General features: G+C 43.9%; 1 protein-coding gene across 1 annotated transcript in view; it reads left to right on the forward strand.

Annotated features, from left to right (window-relative positions):
• Positions 1-20,832, forward strand: part of LOC103741829 (serine/threonine-protein phosphatase 4 regulatory subunit 1) — a gene marked incomplete at its 3' end in the record, with an annotated part of 93,299 nt that overhangs the window by 22,489 nt on the left and 49,978 nt on the right. Inside the window, 1 exon segment of the mRNA XM_029568265.1 lies at positions 5,264-5,394. Within this exon segment, the coding sequence (XP_029424125.1) occupies positions 5,264-5,394 (131 nt within the window).

The following is a 20,832-nucleotide window of genomic DNA, read 5'->3' on the forward strand; positions in this document are numbered from 1 at the left end:
TAAAAATAAATGTATCTTTAAATGTCTGTATTTCCTCTAAAATTTGAAAGATGTGTTTCCAGATAAAGGCTGTTTTCCTCCTCATCCTGTGAACATATCTTTCATTCTCTCTCTCATTGCAGTTTATGAGATGCCTGGTCTTCATCTCTGTATTTTAAGTAGTATGCCTCTCTTTCCCTCAAATTGCTTTGAAGATTTTTCCCTATGTATGCCTTTATTGGTCAATTAAAAATGAAAGGAACATTAAAAGAATTATTTTGCCACCGTTAGTGGTTGTAGCTCGCTCTGCTGTGCTTTGCTGCTGTGATACTGAGCGTGGTGTTTCCGTATGTGTTCAGTTTTTATCAGATTAAAAATGTAGCTACTGTTCCTCCAGCTTTTCTGTGCCCACCCCCTCAGGTGCCGTTGTCCGTACACTGTGCTGCTGGGTGCCTGGGTGCCGCTCGTGCCTGGAGCTGTGATTTTACTCTCACCACTAGGCTTCCTTTCTTTTGATAGCCTTTTAATTGATGCTTAAAGACCATTTTCTGTTAATTCCGTCATCTCTGAGCTTTGGGAGCCTTTTCTGTTTATTCACTTTTCCTGGTTCTGATCAGTTTGGCTTCTTCCCAAGCTTGGTATAATACTCTTTTGCATCCCAGGCGTTAAAGAACTTTGTGTGGTTAGTTGCTCCGTTATAGGAAGTAACCAATAAGGGTTGATTCATACTCACTATTTGACAGCTTATGGCTTCTGTCTCCAGTTTATCCAACGTGGCAGGGTCATTAATTTTCTATAATGACAGCTCTTCTTTTGTGGGACTCATTGCCTAGGTCTTTAGTTCTCTGATGAACGTGTTTCTTGCAGAGTATTAAACAGCAAGTCATTTCTTTGTCCCTGAAGCACAGGTGGGTCCCCAGGGCAGGTGGAAGCTCTTGTTCTTGTATGTGAGGACTTTCTCATGCCTGCCTATGGGTCTCTGTGGGTCTCTATGGGTTCCAAAGTTGTCTGTGAGCTCAGACCCCAGGGGCCAGTTCTTTGGACTCCATTACGGGTTTTCAAGTCCGATGAAGTCAAGGTCCACAGAAACATTTGACTCAAGTGGGCTGAGGGCAGCAGAGTCCTCTTGGACCCTGGGGAATTTATTAAGCATGCACATCAAGTGCTGTGGTCGTTGACTGTGCTCATGACCAGTGTGGACCTGTTTATCTAGCCAGTGATCCTGTAGAGAAATGGCACGCTTTGATTATGTCACACACATACGTATTTTCTTTTTAAAAAAGATGTATACTTCTTGGGTCTAGGGAGATGGGCTCAGTCACAAAGTGCTTGCCATGCAATCATAACTTGAATTCAATCCCTAGGGCTCTCCTAGAAGCTGGGTGTGGTAGTGCTTGCCTGTAATCCTAGTGTTGTGTGGACAGAAACAGGAGGATCCCCGGGGCACTAGCTGAATCAGAGAGCTCCAGGTTCAGTGAGAGACCCTGCCTCAAAAAATAAGGTGAGAAGCAATTAGGGAAGACACCCAGCATCAACCTCTGCCTTCCACACTCATGTGCACGCATGACTGTATACTTTGTTAAAATCTCTGTTCTGCAGTGTAAGTTTTTAACAAGCTCATTTTTAGCTAAGAGTTAATAAAATTGTGGTCAGTATTTCAGAGCACGCTGAGCACCCAGGCCACAGCCAGCCACCTCTATTTTAAACTCTTGTCATTACTCCTAAATTGGCCTGGCTTCCTGGCTCCAAGTGGGACTCTGCTGCCTCTTCACACCTGTAGTGTGACTGGCACAGCCATCTAATTTTCAATGCAGAGGACAGCGGGGGGCATCGACACCTCCAGAGCAGGTGCCCATTGATCTTCCCAGAAGTAGCCAGGGAGGCAAGTCTTGCCAAAACTAACCTCCAGGAGGCCTCTGCAGCCTCTTTCTTCATCTTTATTCTTTTTGGTCAAAACAGAAAGGTTCCTCAGGGAGCCGGGGGCTGGGAGGGCTCTGCTGTGGCCTTTCTCTTTGTTGTGCACAAAGCCTACCACATTCTCTTTGAAACAGTGAGAGTCCTCATGGTAATTGGGTTTCAAATCCAGGCCCTTCCCTGTCTGCCTGACCCTTAGTAGATTCCCTCTTCTCCAGCAGGAATGGACCAAGGTGGCTGCACGCTAGGAGAAGTTACCTGCTATGCATAAAATGTGGGTTTGTAGGCTGGTGTCGGGATCTGAGCCAAGACCTAGTCTAAGCACCAAGGCCCCCTTCGATTACACCCACCCCAAAGCCTCTCCTGAGGATCAAGATTTGTGCTTAAAAGCATGGATGCTGGACTGGTGAAATGGCTCATCAGGTAAAAGTACTTGTTGCATAAGTCTGAAGCCCCAAGTTCGATTGTTGGAACCCACGGTGGAAGGAGAGAACGAACTCTTGCAAGTTGTACTTTGACCTCCACATGCATTCAGTGGTGTGTGCCTGTGCCCTCACACCTGTCTCTCTCTCTCTCTCTTTCTCTCTCTCTCTCTCTCTCTCTCTCTCTCTCTCTCTCTCTCTCTCTCTCTCTCTCTCTCTCTAATTAAAAATTAAAAAATGCCAAAACATGGGTGCCAACTGCCGTGTTTCCGATACTTTGCACTCGTTCCACTCACACCCAGTGGCCCTTTACTGATCCCTGAGGACCTCAGGCCCCTGTTCAGGAATATAGCTTCCTTTGCACTCATGTGTCAGTGCTTGTCACAATGTTTCACTGAGGTATTTAATCCAGTGAGAGAGAGAAAGCGGCTGACCAGGCTTGAGAGTACAAGCACCCTGCTCTCAGTGGGAAGACAACTGTGGGAACAGCCCTGTGTGAACCACTTCTGGTTGGGACACGCCAGGCGGTGGCTGGTACTTACACCTACTAAGTATTGCTTGCTTACCTGCAAAACAAGGACAGGAAGCATTTCTGAAGGGGCATCTGCATCAGCCCCACCACCAGAGCTCAGGGAACAGTGAGGAAGAGGGGATAGAGAGATTGTCAGAGCCAGAGGATGTGGAGGAGTGCTGTGGAGGGCTGGGCTTGGTACTCATGGACTCACAAGACACACACGGGATCAAGCCAGCTCCAATCCCGACATAGATGGATTAGATGATCTCCAGGCCCCGCCTCTTCCTGAGTCGCTGTTGGTGGTTGACAGCTGCTAGTGGGGAGGATCATTCCATTTTGGAGATGTGGACACTGGTAGGTGTCTCGTGCTCCAGCAGACGGCCCCATACCCTTGCACACATGGGCAGCACTGACTGGACTCAGTGGGCTATCAAAAAGAAAGCATGAAGTTGGAAGGGGCAGGTTGGGAAAGGTGGGGGGAGGTTGGGGAAGGTGGGTAGATGTGATCATATTTCATTGTACAAATTTATGAAATTATAAAAATAAAGAAAAAAGTTTAAATAAGAAGGGCTGGAGAGATGGCCCACTCAATTGAGTGCCTGCCGTGCAAGCCCAGGACATGATTGGGTCCCCAGAAGCTCTGGGAAGAAGCCAACCACCGTCATGTGCAGCCCAAACCCTAGGGTGTGCGGGGGTTGGGGAGCTGTGGGGTGGGGGTGGGGGAGACAGACAGATCCGTGGAGCTCACAAGCCAGCCAGTCTGGCCAATTGATGAGAGCTGGACCCAGAGCCATTCCCTGAAAAGATAAGGTGGAGAGTGATTCTGGAAGACACCTGACAGAAACTAGTAGTCTCCACATGTGTGCATGTGTGCACATACACTACACATGAATGTACCTGCCTCTGGCCCACTACGAGTTCCTAAAAGATAGAGCCATCACTGTGATCTGGATATGTGTGTATATGTGCTCATGGGTGTGTGTGTGTGTGTGTACACGTGCATGCATGCCTGTAGGAATCTGAGGTCAGCCTTGGGTGTTGCTCCTCAGTAGCCATCCATCTTGCTTTTTGAGACATTGTCTTTTACTGGCCTGGTACTTGACAGATAGACTAGGCTGGTTGTCAGTGAACCTGGAGATCTGCCTGTCTTTTCCTCCTTAGCACAGAGATTACAAATACACACCACCATGCTTGGCTTTTATGTGAGTTCCTGGGGCTTGAACTCAGGTCCTCATGCTTGGGCAGCAAGCACTCCACTGCCTCCCTGGCCCCGGTACTTTAATTTTTATGATACCCAGTGGCTCTTCTATTACTGCCCCACAGAGTGGTGTCTTAGAGATGAGTCTTTAGTACGTGTTTTATAGAGTGGATGAAAAGATTTTGCTAATTTGGTGGTTAAAACTTTCCTTAGAGAGATGCATGGCTTTAGAGTGAATTTGCTCATGTGTGGTTAAGGAACATCCAGTGCACACCAGCTGTCATGCTAGGCATGGAGCATCCAGCAGTGACTGAGCAGAGGCCTGCTGGTGGGAACCTGTTACAGGCAGCCTCACTGGGTTTGCAGAACTGTAGTGTTCCAGGTTCCCTAGGTGACCACCATTGGCACCTGCAGTGTGAGAGGAGGGTGGGCAGGAAAGAATGCTAGAGATGCTGTGGGCCTGAAGACTCACAGGAAAGAGAAGATGGGGAGTGATGTCTGTAGAAGACCTTGGGTGTGTGTGCTGTTTATGGGGTGCATAAACAGTGGGGACCAGTGGAGAGGGTTGGGGACAGGTCCCAAAGGTCTTCACATACAAGGGCTCCTATGTCCTACTATCCTGATGGGGCCAAGGGTGGGTTTACTTCAGGACGAGAGCTCAAAAAGCACAGAGAAGCTAAGTGACCCCCACTGTTCACACAACTGTGCAGTGATAGTTCTGGGATTCCTTCCTGGGTACATTTGACTCCAGGGCCCCTGAGCTACCTTACTGCACTAGGGAGGGGATGCCAGGATGACTGAGGGACCTATGGATGTGTGTGGGGATGGGCCTTTTCGGGTGTTGCTGGGTCAGGGTGCAGATGAGGTGGGACTCGGTGCCAGGAGTGCATGAAGTCCTGGAGATATTGGGGTCAACAAGGTTGGGGGTGAACTTGCCACCAAAGGCTTCCCAGCAGGGCCTTCCTGGTGCTGGCACAGAACTCCGTGCTCCTGGTAGGGGAGTGGTCCGTGGGTGTTGATGGGGGTCAGCTTTCTTTTGTGCCTCTTGTCCTTGCTGCCCTTCTTTTGGGGTCCCTTAGTTACTGGCTCTGTTGTGGATGGTTTCTAGGGGCTCTCACTGGAAAGTGCTCTGAAGGCAGACAGCCCATCACAGGCGCTGGCTCTGCCCAGTGTGAGCAGTCACTGTCGGTGACATGCACAGAGGATACAGTTTGAGTGTTTACTCTTCCCCTGCAGATGGGTTTGAGGACTGTGGCCCAGATTGCAACGACAGAATGACAGCTTTCTTGGACATCCCAGGCCAGGATAACCTGCCTCCTCTCACCCGCCTGGAAAAGTATGCATTCAGTGACAAGTGTCTTCCACCGGTAAGAAGGTGTCCTTGCATCGGCCAGGCTGCTCCGGCAGTTTGGTTACACAGGTGCGGGTGGATGCTTCTCTGACAGGCTCCAGGGCGCTCACCTGTGAGGTGGGCTGCAGCTGCCTCCAGGAGCCTCTATCTATCTGCAGGGCTCCATCTTTCTAGGCTTTCCCGTTTTCTGTGTTATTTCAGCGATACTGGGGATCATGAGTAGAGCCTCATGTGTGCTCCACAAAGCTCCCCTTACCCACCCGTTTTGTTCCTGGCCTGCTAAGCTAGGAAGGGAGTGGTGCCGAGGGGTTTCTGTCCTGTGTACTCGGCAGACTACAGCACACTACTGCCTGAGTTGTGTTCTTCGGTATTTGGCTGTGCTGTGTGGCAGGGGCTCCTGTGTCAGCCTGTCCTGCTGTGTCCCCTGTCACTCTTCCAGTCACACCCTCCTGTTTGCAACTGATGACCTCGATGTGGTTTCTGGGAGAAAGTGGGAAGTAAGCATGTCTTCCTGTAGAGTGTCCTTTTGCCCTGTCTTGGCCCCTTCACTTTTCCAGCCTCCCCTCCTTCAGGAAGCCTTTGTCCTGGTCCTTGCCTAGTACACTGGCTGTTTCCCTCATCTGCACATACCATCTCCTTTCTCCCTGAACCACGTCCTCCCCATCTTCCTTCGTCCCATCACTCCCCTTCAGAGGTCTGAGGCTTCTCGGAGTCTCTGTCTTCCCTTCCACTCATCTGTACTTTTTAGAATTAAGCTCAGTGCCAAACATGGGCAAGCCCTGTGCATCGTTAAAATGCAGACATGGGTGTGCCCAGTCCTCTGGGTTTTACAGACACCTGTCTTCATTCACATGTAGCACACAGTTTGCTCACATTCCTTAGGAAAGGGTTGGTGCCTTTCCTGTCCTAAGCAGTGTTTGCAGTGGGTGTGATGACTCATACCTGTAATCCCAGCCTTCGGGAGGCAGAGGCAGGAGAATTGCAAGGCTAAGGATAGTGTGGGCTGCTTAGTGAGAACCTTTCTCAAGACGCAAGCAAAGAGGAATGTTTGTCTCTCCTGGGGCCACAGCTTCTCCGTGGTCATCTCTGAAGCTGACTTTTCACATTGGGTCTCCAGTCCTCCCAGAATCCCTGCTTTTGTCTTCTCTGTGGCCTACTGCCATTTCCTGAAGTCACATGTCTTCAGGGACTCTGGGTTATCGCCACGGCACCGGCACCATTGCATGACCTACAGGTACCTTGATCATCCAAACCTTGACCCCGCCCACTCTACTCTTCAGGACTGTCTGGCTTTCCTTGGCCTTTGATGTCCAGACACACTCAGCAGCGTCTTGTCCCTTCGTGGGAAAAGGAGAACCAAAGCCACAGACTTGCTGGACCTTCATTGAAATTGCTTTTTATCCCACAAACCAGTCTGTGATGGATCTGTACCTTTGAGATATTCTTAAATAGTTTTCTTCACTTTCCCTGTGTGTGTTCACATCTGTGTGTTCAAGTTATGTGTGAACACACACAGAGATACACACATACATACATACATTCACACGTACTTACACATACACGTGTATACACACACACACACACACACACACAGACATACACACACACACTGTCCTAGTTAATTTCTATGGCTGTGATAAAACACTGACCAAACCAACTTGGGAAGGAAAGGTTTATTTCAGCTTACTGTACAGTCTTTAGGGGAAAGCCAGGGTAGGAACCCAGGTAGGGCAGGAGCCTGAGGAAGGAGCTGAAGCACACACCACAGAGGAATGCTGCTTGCTGGCTTGGTCCTCTGGTCCCTGCTCAGCCCATTTTCTTATATAGCCCAGGACAACCTGCCCAGGGTTTACACTGCCCACAGTGGACTGGGCCCTCCCACATCACTCAGCAATCAAGAAAATGGTTCACATGGCCACAGGCCAGTCCAGTAGAGGAAATTACCCTATTGAGGTTCCCTCTTCCCACGTGTCAAGTTGATATTTGAAATTATCTAGCACACACACACACACACACACACACACACACACAACTATGAAGATAAAGTATATCTTTTTCTGTTACAAAAACCTGGATCTTATCAGATTTAATGCTGGTTATCAGGGCTTTTGTTGTTGTTTGAGACAGTCTTGCTGTGTAGCTCTGGGAGGCCTTGAACTCAGGATTCTGCAGCTGCTGGTGGCCAGGGTCTGTCACAGGTGAGTGTCTCCTTGACACCTCCATTTCTTTTTAGTTGTTGCTGGTTGGTGTGTGCAAATGAAATGAAATTATTTTAAATTTTAGAATATTTTTGTTATTCCACAGAGAGGCAATATTTAACACATTTTCCCAGAAATAACTTGAAGCAGGTTACATAAATACACACACACACACACACACACACACACACACAAAATGCAGTTTAAGGGGGAGATGTTGGGATAAACAAAGACCAAAGGATTTGCCAGTATGGGGTCAACTTTGGTGGAATAATGAAGGTTTCCATTAGATCTGTTCTTTTTTCTTTCTTTTTTAAAAATCCTAACTAGTTTATTGGGCCTGTTAACAGAACATAGGGTACGGATTTATTTATAGAAGCTCCCCCCTCCCCCACCATTTATAGCTGTGCTGGAAAGTCCACACTCAAATATAGATCCAGTGACTTCCTGACAGCTTTACTGCATTGTGGTATGATAAAATGCAAGGAATTATTTCACTTTTTTTTTGTATTTGTTGAGGTTTGTTTTGTGCCCCAGTATGTGGCCAATTTTTGAGAAAGTTCTATGGGGTACTGAATAGAAAGTGTATTCTTTGGTGCTTGGGTAGAATATTGGGAAGATGTCTGTTAGGTCCATTTGATGTATGGTATCATTTAACTCAGATGTCTTTCTGTTTATTCTTTATCCTGTTGACCTGTCTAATGAAGACAGTGGGGTACTGAAGTCCCCTACTATTACTGAGTTGGGGTTAATCTGTGTCTTAAAGTCCTGTAGTGTTGTTTTTATGAATTTGGGTGCACCAGAGTTTGGTGTGTATATGTTCAGGATTGTAATGTGTTCTTGGTTAATTGTTCCTTTGATCAGAATGAAGTTACCCTCATTTCTTTGGATTAGTTTTACTTTCAGGTCTATTTTGTCAGATATTAGAATTGGCAATCCCTGCTTGTTTCTTAGTGCCGTTTACTTGGAATATTCTTTTCCATCCTTTTTACCTTAAGGTAGTGCCTGTCCTTGAAGGTGAGTTGGGTATTTTGCAGACAGCAAAGAGATGGATTTTGTTTCTTAATCCATTCAGCTGGCCTGTGTCTTTTGACTGGGGAGTCCAGTCCATTGATATTTAAAGTTGTTGGAAGATGTGCACTGGTTGCCATCACTTTGATTGCTGTTTGCATCTTTGTCCAGTTTTGTGTTTCCACACTCACACCTTCATTTAGTTTCTTTCTGCTGCCCCTGGGGTGCAGTTGTTCCTCTCCCCGTTCTTTGTGTTGCTTCAAGTATTCTTTGAAGGGCGGTTTTGTGGACATGAATTCCTTGAGGCTATTCATGCCGTGGAAGGTTTTTCTTTCTCCTTCACCCATAGTAGACATTTTTGCTGGGTATAGTATTCTGGGCTGGCATCCGTTGTCATGTAGAACTGGAAATACCTTTGTCAGGCTCTTCTGGGCTTTCATAGTTTGCATTGATAAGTCAGCTGTAATTCTGATGGGCTTTCCTTTGTATGGGACTTGTTGTTTTTCTTTTGCTGCTTTCAGTGTTCTCTCTTTGTTCTGTACATTTAGTGTTTTTACTGTGATATGCTGTGGGGAGTTTCTTTTCTGATTCTATTTGGTGTTCTATGTGCTTCTTATATTTGTATGGGGATGTCTGTCCTTAGTTTGGGGAAATTCTCTTCTACAGTCATGTTTAAGATCTGGTCAACACCATTGACCTGAAATTCTGTTTCTATGCCTATGATGCATAGATTTGGTCTTTTCATGGTGCCCCAAATCTCCTGCATATTGCGTTGCTGTGGGTTTTTTTTTTTTTTTTTTGAGACAGGGTCTCCCTGTAGCCCCAGCTGTCCTGGAACTCACTATGTAGACCAGGCTGGCCTTGAACTCACAGAGATCCGCTTGCCTCTGCCTCCCAAGTGCTTAGATTAAAGGCATGGGCCACCATACCCAGCCATTCCTGTGTTTTTAAAAATTATGCATAATCTTTACTTGAGCGGTCCAGTTCTTCAACTTTATCCTCCAGTGTTGATATTCTGATTTCCATTTCATTCATTTTATTGGTGAGGCTTTCCTCTGTTGTTTCAAGTTGGCTTAATGAGTTTTTCACTTCTTTCTTCATTTCAGCCTGAGTTTTCTTCAATGTGTCTCTTCTGTGAATTCAGTCAGAAGTTTATCCCTGTCTTCTTTTAGTTCATTGATTTGTTTGTGTGTCCTTTAAATTCATTGAATTCCTTGATCGTGCTTATGACTCTTTTAAATCTATGTCCTGGGTTATCTCTAGGGGGTTCTCCTTGTAGAACTCTTCTACAGGACTGGTGAGTTTGGTGGGGACATAGTGTTTTGGCTTTCCATTTTATTTTATTTTTTCGTTGTGGTTTTGGCATGTGGATTTCTTTTGTTGTTTTTGATTGTGGTATGAAAATCAAGCCTTCCGTTGTTGAGTTGAGGGCTGCTTCTGTTGAGTTACTGGTGAGCCTTCCCTGTTTTTCTTATTGGATAGAGATGGTTGGTCTAGGTTTCATGTTCTCTCAGATTTTATTTTGGGGGAACTGTTGGCTTCAGATAAGCTACTCAGGAGCTCCCACAGAGGCCCCAGTCAGGCACCAGTCAGTACTCAGGCTTCCTTCTAGTGTTTGGACCCTTTACTAGAGCACAGTAAGTGAAGTTCCCTAAGGGGAAGCTGGATCAGGTGCTCTCAGGTGCTCTGCTGAGTTTTCAGCCCCTACACCAGGTGGAGGCCAGATCAGGCACTCTCAGGCTGTCTGCTAAGGTTGCAGCCTTACCCTACCATAGGGCAGAGGTCTGTCCTGGGGCCATGGGAGGGGCCTGACTTAATCCCAGTTAGGGGGTTGGGTATGGCAGGATGTGGGGAAGCTCACCACCATATGAAGGCTGGATCCAGGTGCTCGAGTTCTCAGCCCCAGCCCCAAGTGGAGGCCAGATCAGACACTCCAAATGAAATGAATTTTAAGCTTTTGCGTTTTCTTACTGACTGTCCAGAGTTCACGGGTGCCTTGGCTGACTCCGGCAGGCTCTTTTGCTTTTCCATGTTGCACTGAACCTTGTGATTTTTTTAAATTTCCTTTTCTCTTTTTACATTTTAAGTAGCTCCCCTTTACCAGTTTAAGAAAGTTTACATTTCTAGTTTGCTAGGAGAGTTTTGTTTGTTTGTTTTTTGAGACAGGGTCTCCCTGTAGCCTCTGCTGGCCTAGAACTCGCTACATAGACCTGACTGTCCTTGATCTCACAGAAATCTACCTGCCTCTGCCTCCCAAGTGCTGGGATTGAAGGTGTGCACCACTATACCTGGCTAAGAGATTATTTTTAAATAAAAAAAAAAAAAAATCACATAGAAAGCATTTCTTTTTAATTGAATTTTTGATTTTTATATGATATAATTTGATGGTACTTAGATTCCCTATTTCCTGTTTGCCCCACCCCTTATTGCCCCCTGCCTAATTTAATGTTCTCTCCCCCCCAATACATATGTGAGAGAAAGAGTCTAATTTGTGTCCCCCAAATGTCCTTCAGGATGGGTCCATCTACAGGACCCTGATTAATCTACCAAGAATTCTTTCCTTGAAAGAGACAGTTTCCAGCCCCCTCCCAGCATCTGTCTGTTGACACAGTTTTCTTGGGTGGAGTTGCATTTCTTGTTTATTTCCCTGTGTTTATGCTGGAATTTTTGTCTGGCTTGAGCTAACAGGATGCATGCACACTGTCACCATTGCTGTGAGTTCATATGAATATCTGCCCAGCTGTCTGGAAAGCTCTGTGTCCTTGTGGTCATCCACCACTTCTAGCTCTTACAATCTTTCCACCCCCTCTTCCACCATGATCCTTGAGCCTTGGCAGGCAGAAGTTTGAAAGAGGCATCCTCTTCAGGGACAAGCACTTCTTGGTCTCTGTGCCTTGACCATTTGTGACTCTCTGTAGTAATCACCATCTGCTGCATACAGAAGCTTCTCTGGTGAGAGTTGAGAGATACATTAATCTTACTGTTATTGGAATAACAAACTTATTAGGAGTCAGTTTAATACTATATCTATTTAGCAGAATAATAGTATTAGGCTCTCCCTATAGCTTGTGACCTGTCTAGCCTAGGGTCTTGTGCCTGATATCAATGTCAGATATGGGCTCCATCCTAGGAAGTGGACCTTAATTGCAATTAGAGAATGATTGGTTACTCCCATAATAATGGTGCTGCTATTGCACTGGTGGGTGTATCTTGCCAGACCAGTTGTTTTTGTAGTTCACAGAATTCACAGCTGGGTAATGTTGGTGACTGTTTTTTTTCCTTCAGGTAGCATGCACAGCACCTTCCAGCACTATGAACACTGGCCAGTGGAGATGAGGCTCTGAAGTCAGCACCAGCCTATTTCTCCTTGTTTGTTCTACAGCTCATGCATGTAGTGTCTTCAGCAATAGGGTCTCACCATCCAGTTCTGGTGGGTAACCAAGAGCAGCGGCAATGGTCAGTGTGTGAGGGTCTATGGGGCCCCTGATCAGAAGCTTCTAGAGATGGAATCCATTCCTGGCATTGAGGGTTTTTGTTGTTGTTGCTAGCCTATGATGTCTAGAAGGCACAATGTTCCCATGCTACATGTGTGTGTATATGTGTGAGGAGCCTCTATAGTGGTGGGTCTCCAGTGGTGTTTTCTAAAGGCTTATTCCTCTCCACACTCCTCCCTCTGCCCTGCCCACCCATTCCTTGACCCATTAACCCTCTGTAGTCTAATGTTCCCCCTTCTTCATGTCATTGCATTCTGCCACCCCACCCAGGAAGCCTCCCTGTACCATGGCTTTAATTAATTTCATGACCTCTCTGAAATTTTCAATTGAACCATGCATGTCTAGGATTGCAAAGCTAGCATCCAGCTGTGAAACAGAATCTGTGACGTCTGTCTTTCTGGGTCTAGTTTACCTCAGTCAGGATGGTTGTTTCCAGTTCTGTCCGATGGATTTTGTAATTTCATGTTTGAGCCGAATAATATTCCACTGTGTGTGTGTACCACGCTTTCATGATCCATTCACCAGTTGATGGACATCTAGGTTGCTTCCAATTACTGATTATTATGAAAAAGAAAGCAATGAACATGGATGAACAGGTATTTCTGTAGCAGGGAATAGTCTTTTGGGTATGTGCCCAAGGGTGGTGTGGCTGGATTGTATGGTAGATCAATTTCTAGCTTTTTGAAGCAGCTCCACACTGATTTCCATAGTGGCTGCGCTGGTTTGCATTGCCACCAGCACTCAGTAGGGTTCCCCTTTCTCCACATTCTCACCAGCATTTGTCATTGTTTGTGTTTTTGATCTTTGTCATTCTGAGTGGGGTAAGATGAGATCTCACAGTGGTTTTATCTGCATTTCCCCGTTGACTAGAGATGCTGGACTTTTTTAAAGTACTTTTCAATCATTTACATTTCTTTAGAGAACTCTCTGTTCAGCTCCTTGCCCCATTTTATAATTGGGTTGTTTGTTTTTTTGTTTAGTTTTTGAGTTTCTTTGTATATTCCAGATATTAACCCTCTGTCAGAGGTGTAGCTGGTAAAGATTTTTTTTTCCCCATTCTGTGGGTTGTCTCTTCACTTGAATGATGGTATTCTTTGATGTATAGAAGTTTTTTAGTTTTGTGTGGTCCCATCTGTCAATTGTTGAATTTAAGGACTGTACTATAGACATCCTGTTCAGAAGACATCCTATAGACATCCTTCCTGTGCCTGTAAGTTTCCATGTACTCTGTCCTTTCTCCTCCATCTGACTCAGGGTATCTGGTCTTATGTGGAAGTCCTTGATCCATGTGGAGTTTAATTTTGTGCATGATGAGAGATGGGGATCTAGTTTCATTCTTCTATATGCAGATGTCCAGTTTGAACAGCACTGTTTGTTGAACATTCTGTCTTTTCTCCAGTGCATATTTTTGGCTCCTTTGTCAAAAATCAGGTGACTGTAAATGTGTGCATTTAAATCTGGGTCCTCAATTATATTTCACTAATCAGCGTGTCTGTTTTAGGCCAGTACCATGCTGTTTTTATTACTATAGCTCTGTAGTGTAATTTGAGATCAGGGGTGGTAATGTCTCTAGCAGTTCCTTCGTTGTTCAGGATTACTTTGGCTATCCTGAGATTTTTGTGTTTCCATATGAAATTTGAGGTTATTTTCAATTTATGTGAAGAATTGCATTGGAATTTTAATGGATATCACATTGAATTTGTAGATTGCTTTTGGTAAGATGGTCATTTTCACAATATTAATCCTACTAATCCATGGACATGGGAGGCCTTCCCATCTTCTGGTATCTTCTTCAGTTTCTTTCTTCAATGTCTTAAAGTTTTCAGTATATGAGTCCTTCTTTTGTTGGATTTATTCCAAGGTATTTAATGGATTTTTAAAAATTTAGTATTTTCACTTTATGTGTATGTGTGTATTGCCTGCATGCATGTGTATAAGTGCACCCATGTCATGCAATGCTTGTGGAGGTCAGAAGAGGCCATCAGATCCCCTGGAACTGGAGTTACGGACAGTTGTTAGCTGCCATGTGGGTGTTGGGATTTGAACCCAGATCTTCTGCAAGAACAGCCAGTGCTCATAACTGCTGAGCCATCTCTCCAGCCCCTCTTTTGTGGTTTTTGAGGCTATCGTGAATGGGATCATTTCCTAGATCTCTTTCTCTGTTGTTTGTTGCTGGTGTATAGGAAGGGTGCTGACTTGGGGTATTGTCTGTCCTGCTACTTTGCTGAATGTATTTATCAGCTCTAGGAGTTTTCTGGTGGAGACTTAGGTAAGTCTTTTATGTATAGAATCATATCATCTGCAGATCAGGATCCTTTGACTTCTTCCTTTCTAATTTGTGTCCGTCCCCTTTATCGTCTGTCTTATTGCTCTAGTTAAGACCAGGTACTGTGTTGAACAGGAATGGAGAGAGTGGGCATCTTTGTCTTCTTCCTGATTTTAATGGACTGCTTACAGTTTTTCTCCATTTAGTATGTTGGCTGTGGGCTTCTGGCATGTTGGCTTTATTATGTTGAGATATGTTCCCTGTGTTCATAGAATGGATATTAGATTTTGTCAAATGACTTTTCTGCATCTAATTGAGTCTGTTTATGTAGTGGATTACAGTTATTGATTTACATATGTTGAACCATCCCTGCATCTCTGGGATGAAGCCCACTTGATCATGGTGGATGACCTTTTTGACGTGCTCTTGCATTCAGTTTGCAAGTATTTTGTGGAGAAGTTTTGCTTCTATGTTTATCATAGAGATTGGTCTATAATTTTCTTCTATTCTTGAATCTTTGTTTGGTTCTGGTATTACAGTAATACTGCCTTCACAGAAGGCACTTAGGAGAGTTTCCTTGTTTCTATGCTACAGAATAATTTAGGGAGTACTGGTATTAGCTCTTTGAAGGTTTGGTAGAATTCAGTGCTGTATCCATCTAGTCCTGGGCTCCTTTGGTTGGGAGATTTTTAATTACTCCATCTCATTGTTTGTAAAGGTCTGTTTAAATTATTTATGTCATTTTCATATAATTTTGGTAGGCTGTACATATCTTGAAACATCAATTTCTTTTAAATTTTCTAGTTTAGTAGAATATAGATTTTTAAAGTTTGTCTTAACAGTTTTCTGAATTCCCTCTGGTTTGTTATAATGTTTTCCTTTTCATCTCTGGGTTTATTAATTTGGGTCCTCTCTCTTTTGGTTAATTTGGCTACAGGTTTGTCAATTTTGTTAGTTTTTCAAATAACCAACTCTTGCTTTCATTGATTCTTTTATTCATTTCTAACTCATTAGTTTCAGTCTTGATTTTATCTCTTCCTGTCTACCGTTTTTAGGTGTTTGTTCTTGGTTTTCCAAAGCTTTCAGGTGCATCTTTAATTTATTTATGTGAGACGTTTTCATTTTCGTTACTTAATGCTGCCTTTCTCTTAGGACTGTCTTCATTGTCCCGAAAGCTTTGCTGTGTTGTGTTTTCATTTTCATTTGCTTTTAAGAACATTTTAATTTCCTTCTCCTATTATTCTATTCAAAACATTTTCTGTGCCTCTGACCGGGGTTTCTTCCCCTTTCACGCCTATGCTCATAGGGTTGGTCTTTTAACCGTGTCCCAGAAGTCGTCAGTATTTCTTTCCTGGCTTATTTTAGATGTGACTTTCCTTTGATTGAAGGATCCATTTCCCAAGCTCATCTTCCAGGTCCGATCTTCTCCATTCGGTTCCTCCAGGCCCGATCTTCTCCGTTCCGTTCTTCCCACCACCTTTGTGCTTCTCTCCTCTAAGCTTTTTGTTTGAGCCCCTGAGTTTCTTGTTTCCTGTTTTATTTTAGATTAGCTTTTCTCCAGAGATTCTATCTCTCTATTGAATTCTAGTTTCGTGTTTTGAATTGTTTTACTGGCTCCATTCATCTGTCTGTGGTTTTGTAGCCGTCATTCAGTTTATTACTCATATCCTCCTTGGGTTCCCTGAGCCTGTTCATAACGGCTATTCTGAAGTCATTGTCTTGTGCATCTACTAGGTTGTAATTCTCAGGAAACATCACAGTGAGCGTGTTAATTTTGCATTAGCCTTAGTATCTTGGTTATTCACATTGTCTGTGCTTTTCATTGAGACCTGGGCATCTGGCCTTGTGTGGTGGTGTGTCTTGGTATGGGTAAGTGATCCTGTCCTTGTTGAATGTTTGTGTCTTTCTTACTGTTTCCCCAAGTTGTCAGGTTATGGCCCAGCTGAGTAGTGCTGGGTGTTCAGGTTGGGGACCACTTTATGTTGATGTGCAGTGGGGTGAAAGAAGCGGTCTCAGTTCAGTTAGAGACAGGATTCCATGATTGATGGCACAGGGTCCTAGATCAGCATGTGCTAGGTGAACAGGTTGGCTGGTAGGTTAGGGTGGGAGTTCGTAGATCTGTGGCACATAGAGCTCAGATGGCCGGGCACAGGGAGGTCTCAGAAGTCCAGAGTGTGGAAGGATCCTGGAGATCAGGCTGAGCTGAGAGCAGGGTGTTGGGGAGGGGCGTGCAGCCTGGTTAGGACAGGATCCCTTTGACTGGAGGAAGGCTGAGAATGAAACCAGCAGGGCGCTAGAGGGTCTGTAGAAAATAGCTTTGAGTGGCAGCAGGTCCTTGCGTGACCTCCACTTAGGCTTGTCTGAGGTTGGCACTGTGGCCTGTCACTGTCACTCCTCTCCTCTTTCCTTGCCTTGTCTGTATCTGAGCCCTTCAGAGTGTGTTGAAGACTGCATGTTACTTTTCCCCTGGCTGCTCCAGTATGCATCTTCTACGAACATGAGTGTTCCCTATTCCCTCCTGTAATCACAGTTCAATTGTAACACTCAGGAGACACAGCTGATACAATACTGCAGTCCAATGTATAGATTTTAATAAAATTTTGCCAATTGTCCCAGTGATGCCTTGAATGCTGTTTTTTCCTGTCTGGTTTTAGCTCCAGGTTCTAACCTCACACCATATTATCATATTTAATTTTTCTGTTCCTTTAGCATCCACTAATCTCCAAGTTTCTCAGTCTTTTTGTTGTTTTTTTTTAACTTCATGTGGTACTTTTTTCTTTCTTCTCTCTCTCCCCTTCCTCCCTCCCTCCCTCCCCTTTTTGCAGACATAGCCTTATTCTGGATCCCAGGATGGCCTGGAACACACTCTGAAGCCCAGGTGTTCCTAAACCCATGACAGTTCTCCTGCCTCAGCTTCACAAGTGCTGAGCCGTGGCTGATTTTGGCATTTTTGAAGCGTGCAGGTCATGTATTTTTATAAAATAAACTTGGTTGATAGAGAAGTCGTTTGGTCAGCGGTGAGGTCTGGATTCTGGGTAGCGGCTCTTTCAGATCTTTTGAGATTAGCAGGTATTTTGTTTTCACTAAAAATATTGTTTTTGAAGCTCTCAGACTTCTTTAATTGGAAAACATAACACAGAGAGCTGGATAAAGTGCACATGTAGAGTGTAAAGGACTTTTGTGAAGCAGTGCGCTGCAGTCCTGTACCTAGGGAAAGCAGATACACAATTCCAGTGTCCCAGAGTCCCCTGTTCCCTGGTCATGGCTTCCCCACTACTAAGCACTAATCACTGTCTTGATTTTTATGTGAAGTACATCCTTAATTTCTGCTGAGTTTTAGCATCCAGGTGTCTACTGTAAATTTTTATTCCCTAAATTTAAAATATGTGAAATTACACAGGAGATACTAATTTTTAGACTTTGTATGTAGTTTGAATTTTATTCCTTTTGAAATAGTGTTCTTGGAATAAACTGATCTTTGTTGATCCCGTTTGAAACTGTTCTAAATGTTGGGCTCTCTTCTCCTTTTTTTAGATTTTTAAAAATACTCCATTTATTTTTATATTATGTATGTGAATGTTTTGCCTACATGTATGTAAGTGCACCATGTGCATGCTTGATTCCTATAAAGGCCAGAAGAGGGCTTCAGATCCCCTGGAACTGCAGTTAAGAATGTATGTTAGGTGCCATGTGGGTCCTGGGAACCAAACCCAGGTCCTCTAGAAGAGCAACCAGTGTTCTTAACTTCTGAACCATCTCTCTAGTGACAACATTGATTCGTTAATTGACTGATTGATTTTTGTTTGTTTATTGGGACGGGCTCTCCCTGTAGCCCCAGCTAACCTGGAATTCCCTATGTGGACCGGGTTGACCTGCCAGTGAGAAGCCTGTGTGAACAGCTTAGTTACCACTCAGTTACCACTGTCCTGATTGCCACAGGTTCATAGTAAGTCTTAACATTTATAGTGCGCAGCTCTCCACAGTTGGTCTTCTTTGATATTAGCTGTTATTTCTGGTCCTTTATACTTCCTTATATATTTTAAATCCAGCTCATCAGAGTCTAACAAAATAAAACAAAACACAATACCAGTTAAGATTTTGATTTAGTTTGCATTTAATCTGTTGGTCAGTTTGAAGAATATTGCCCTCTTTAATAATATTCAGTCTTAGACTTCTAATCCATAAATATTGTGTACCCTTCTGTTTATTCAGGTTTTCTTCTCTGTCTCGATAAAACCTTCTCGTTTTCTCTGTAGAGATTTTGTGGGCTTTTGTCTGCTGGGGGTTTGTTTATTTTAAAGGAAATCTGAACTATCACACTGTTAAGGACTTAAAACAAATCTGGCTGGAGCATCAAAAACATACCCAGGTTGACCTTGATGCTGACAGTGTCCCTTGACACTCCCTAGGCTGCCTTCTTACGGTGGCTTGTTTGAGGCCCCCAGGTCTCATTATGTACATGTGTCTCCTAAATCTCTTGGTTTGCAGTTCTTTGGATCTTAAATCTCTGAATTTGTAATTTCGTGATCATCCCCCATATCCTGTAGAATTTCCCACATTCTCATTTGGCCAGCGGTGTTTTCGTGGTATAACTTGTTCTTCTTTTTTTCAGTATAAACCCTATAAAACATAAAATTGAATGAGGTTTCAACCTTTAAAAAAGATCTCCATTTCATTTTAAAATATACTGTTTTATGCAGAAAAACTCATTTTTAATGCTACTAACACTTAGATGTTTGCACATGTGTCTCTAATCTCTATATATCTGATTATTACTAGTCACAGTTGGTTACTTTTTGAGATCCACTTGAGCATGGATATAAAATCATCAGGTAGATTTCAGTGGTAATGTGATTCACCTCTACTAATTAACATGGTGCAGATTTTTATGCTTCTTCCTCAGATATAGTTCATTTTTTTATTTGTTGATTTTTTTTGTGTGTGTGTATTTCATACAGAACATCCCAAACAATCTTATTCATCTATACACCCATATCCCAAATGACACCTTCCCATAGCCTCCCCTACTGGAGCCCATATACTCTGTCATCCCTGTTACCGTCCACTGTGTTGTCAGCACCCCCTAACCGTTCTCCAGTGCTTGTCTGTCTGCTGAATCTAGTCAGCCTATCTAGAGATCCTTGTTTTAGGAAGATCAGCTGTTCCTCATCTAGCAGTAATCAGTTGCCAATACTCCTTTAGATAAGATTGGGGTCTGCTGTTCATTTTCCCAGTTCTATGCTGGGTTACTGTCTGAGAGCCTCTTGGGCCACCCTGGACAATAACTCAAAGGAAGGTATCTCCTGTCTGGCATTATTTCTTGTTATGTAGCTTTTAGCTATACACATGGACTCTTAAAGAATTATAGTGATCCCTTTAATCTTTGATTATACTTTCCTTTTTGGCTGTTTAAGACCATACAGTTGGCTCAGATAAACCAATTTATTTTTACTCTTGAGATTGTTTGAGGATCTGTTCCTTAGGGGTCACATGCGCTTGGGAGGAGCCCCTGACTCCTTCCTTTTACCAGTTCCATCTATGTGAAGATAAGTCAAAGGTCCTACTCAACTGTGGCTGGCTTCACATGGAAGCATGGAAGAAATGATTCCTATGTGTTGACCCTCCTCTTTGTAGATTGGACACTGGTTCAAGTCCATTTAGTGGGGTCTCCATGGCCTTGATCAAGAGGACAGGTGACCCACCACAGTTACAGGACATTTTGAGAGATGCTCATAGTCCCCTGGAACTAGTCAACCTAGGAGGGCAAGGAGCAAAAACTGTCCTTTATGCCCCTCCGACCAAATTAGTATAGGCCTCAAAGTACATCTGTTAAACATCCAAGAAGGTTAGTTCCACCAATCTGGTACTTTTAATAACCATGTGCTGTATAGATAAAGCTTGGGCAAAGACCGGATGTTCTCAGATAAACCTTGCCTAGACATGTAATATATTCCTTGAGCTAGTTGTATGTATAATTTGTCAGTAGGTTGTTTGATTAATATGGTTCTCCCCATTTTTTTTTTTTACAACTAGCTAGGCATTATTTATCTCTCACATTGTCTAACTCTTCCACCGTGGTTTCCCCATTTAAAGTACCCCTATTTTTCTCATTTCTCCCTTAATAATACCTTCTACTATGGTCCCACCTCTCTTGAGCTCCTTCTTTCCCTTTATCCCCAAGATTCCGTGTATAACCCTCCCCCCTCTTAACCCCGTTTTTATCCATCACTCCCTTATTAAGGCCCATTTCCTACTGTTCTTCTCTTTGAGGTTCTTTCTTTTCCTTTACCTCCCTGGTTCCTTTTCATTATCCAGGTTTCTGTAGTTATGTCTAGATACATATTCACTTATAAGGATTTGGTGCTAGGATCCACATATGAGGGAGAACATACGATGCTTTTTGTTTTTTACTGAGTCTGTTATTTCACTTAGTATAACAGTTTCTAGTTCCATCCATTTATCTGCAAATTTCATGATTTCATCTT

The sequence above is a fragment of the Nannospalax galili genome, unplaced genomic scaffold, assembly GCF_000622305.1.
Source record: "Nannospalax galili isolate Female #2095 unplaced genomic scaffold, S.galili_v1.0 scaffold231, whole genome shotgun sequence".
Lineage (NCBI taxonomy): Eukaryota > Metazoa > Chordata > Mammalia > Rodentia > Spalacidae > Nannospalax > Nannospalax galili.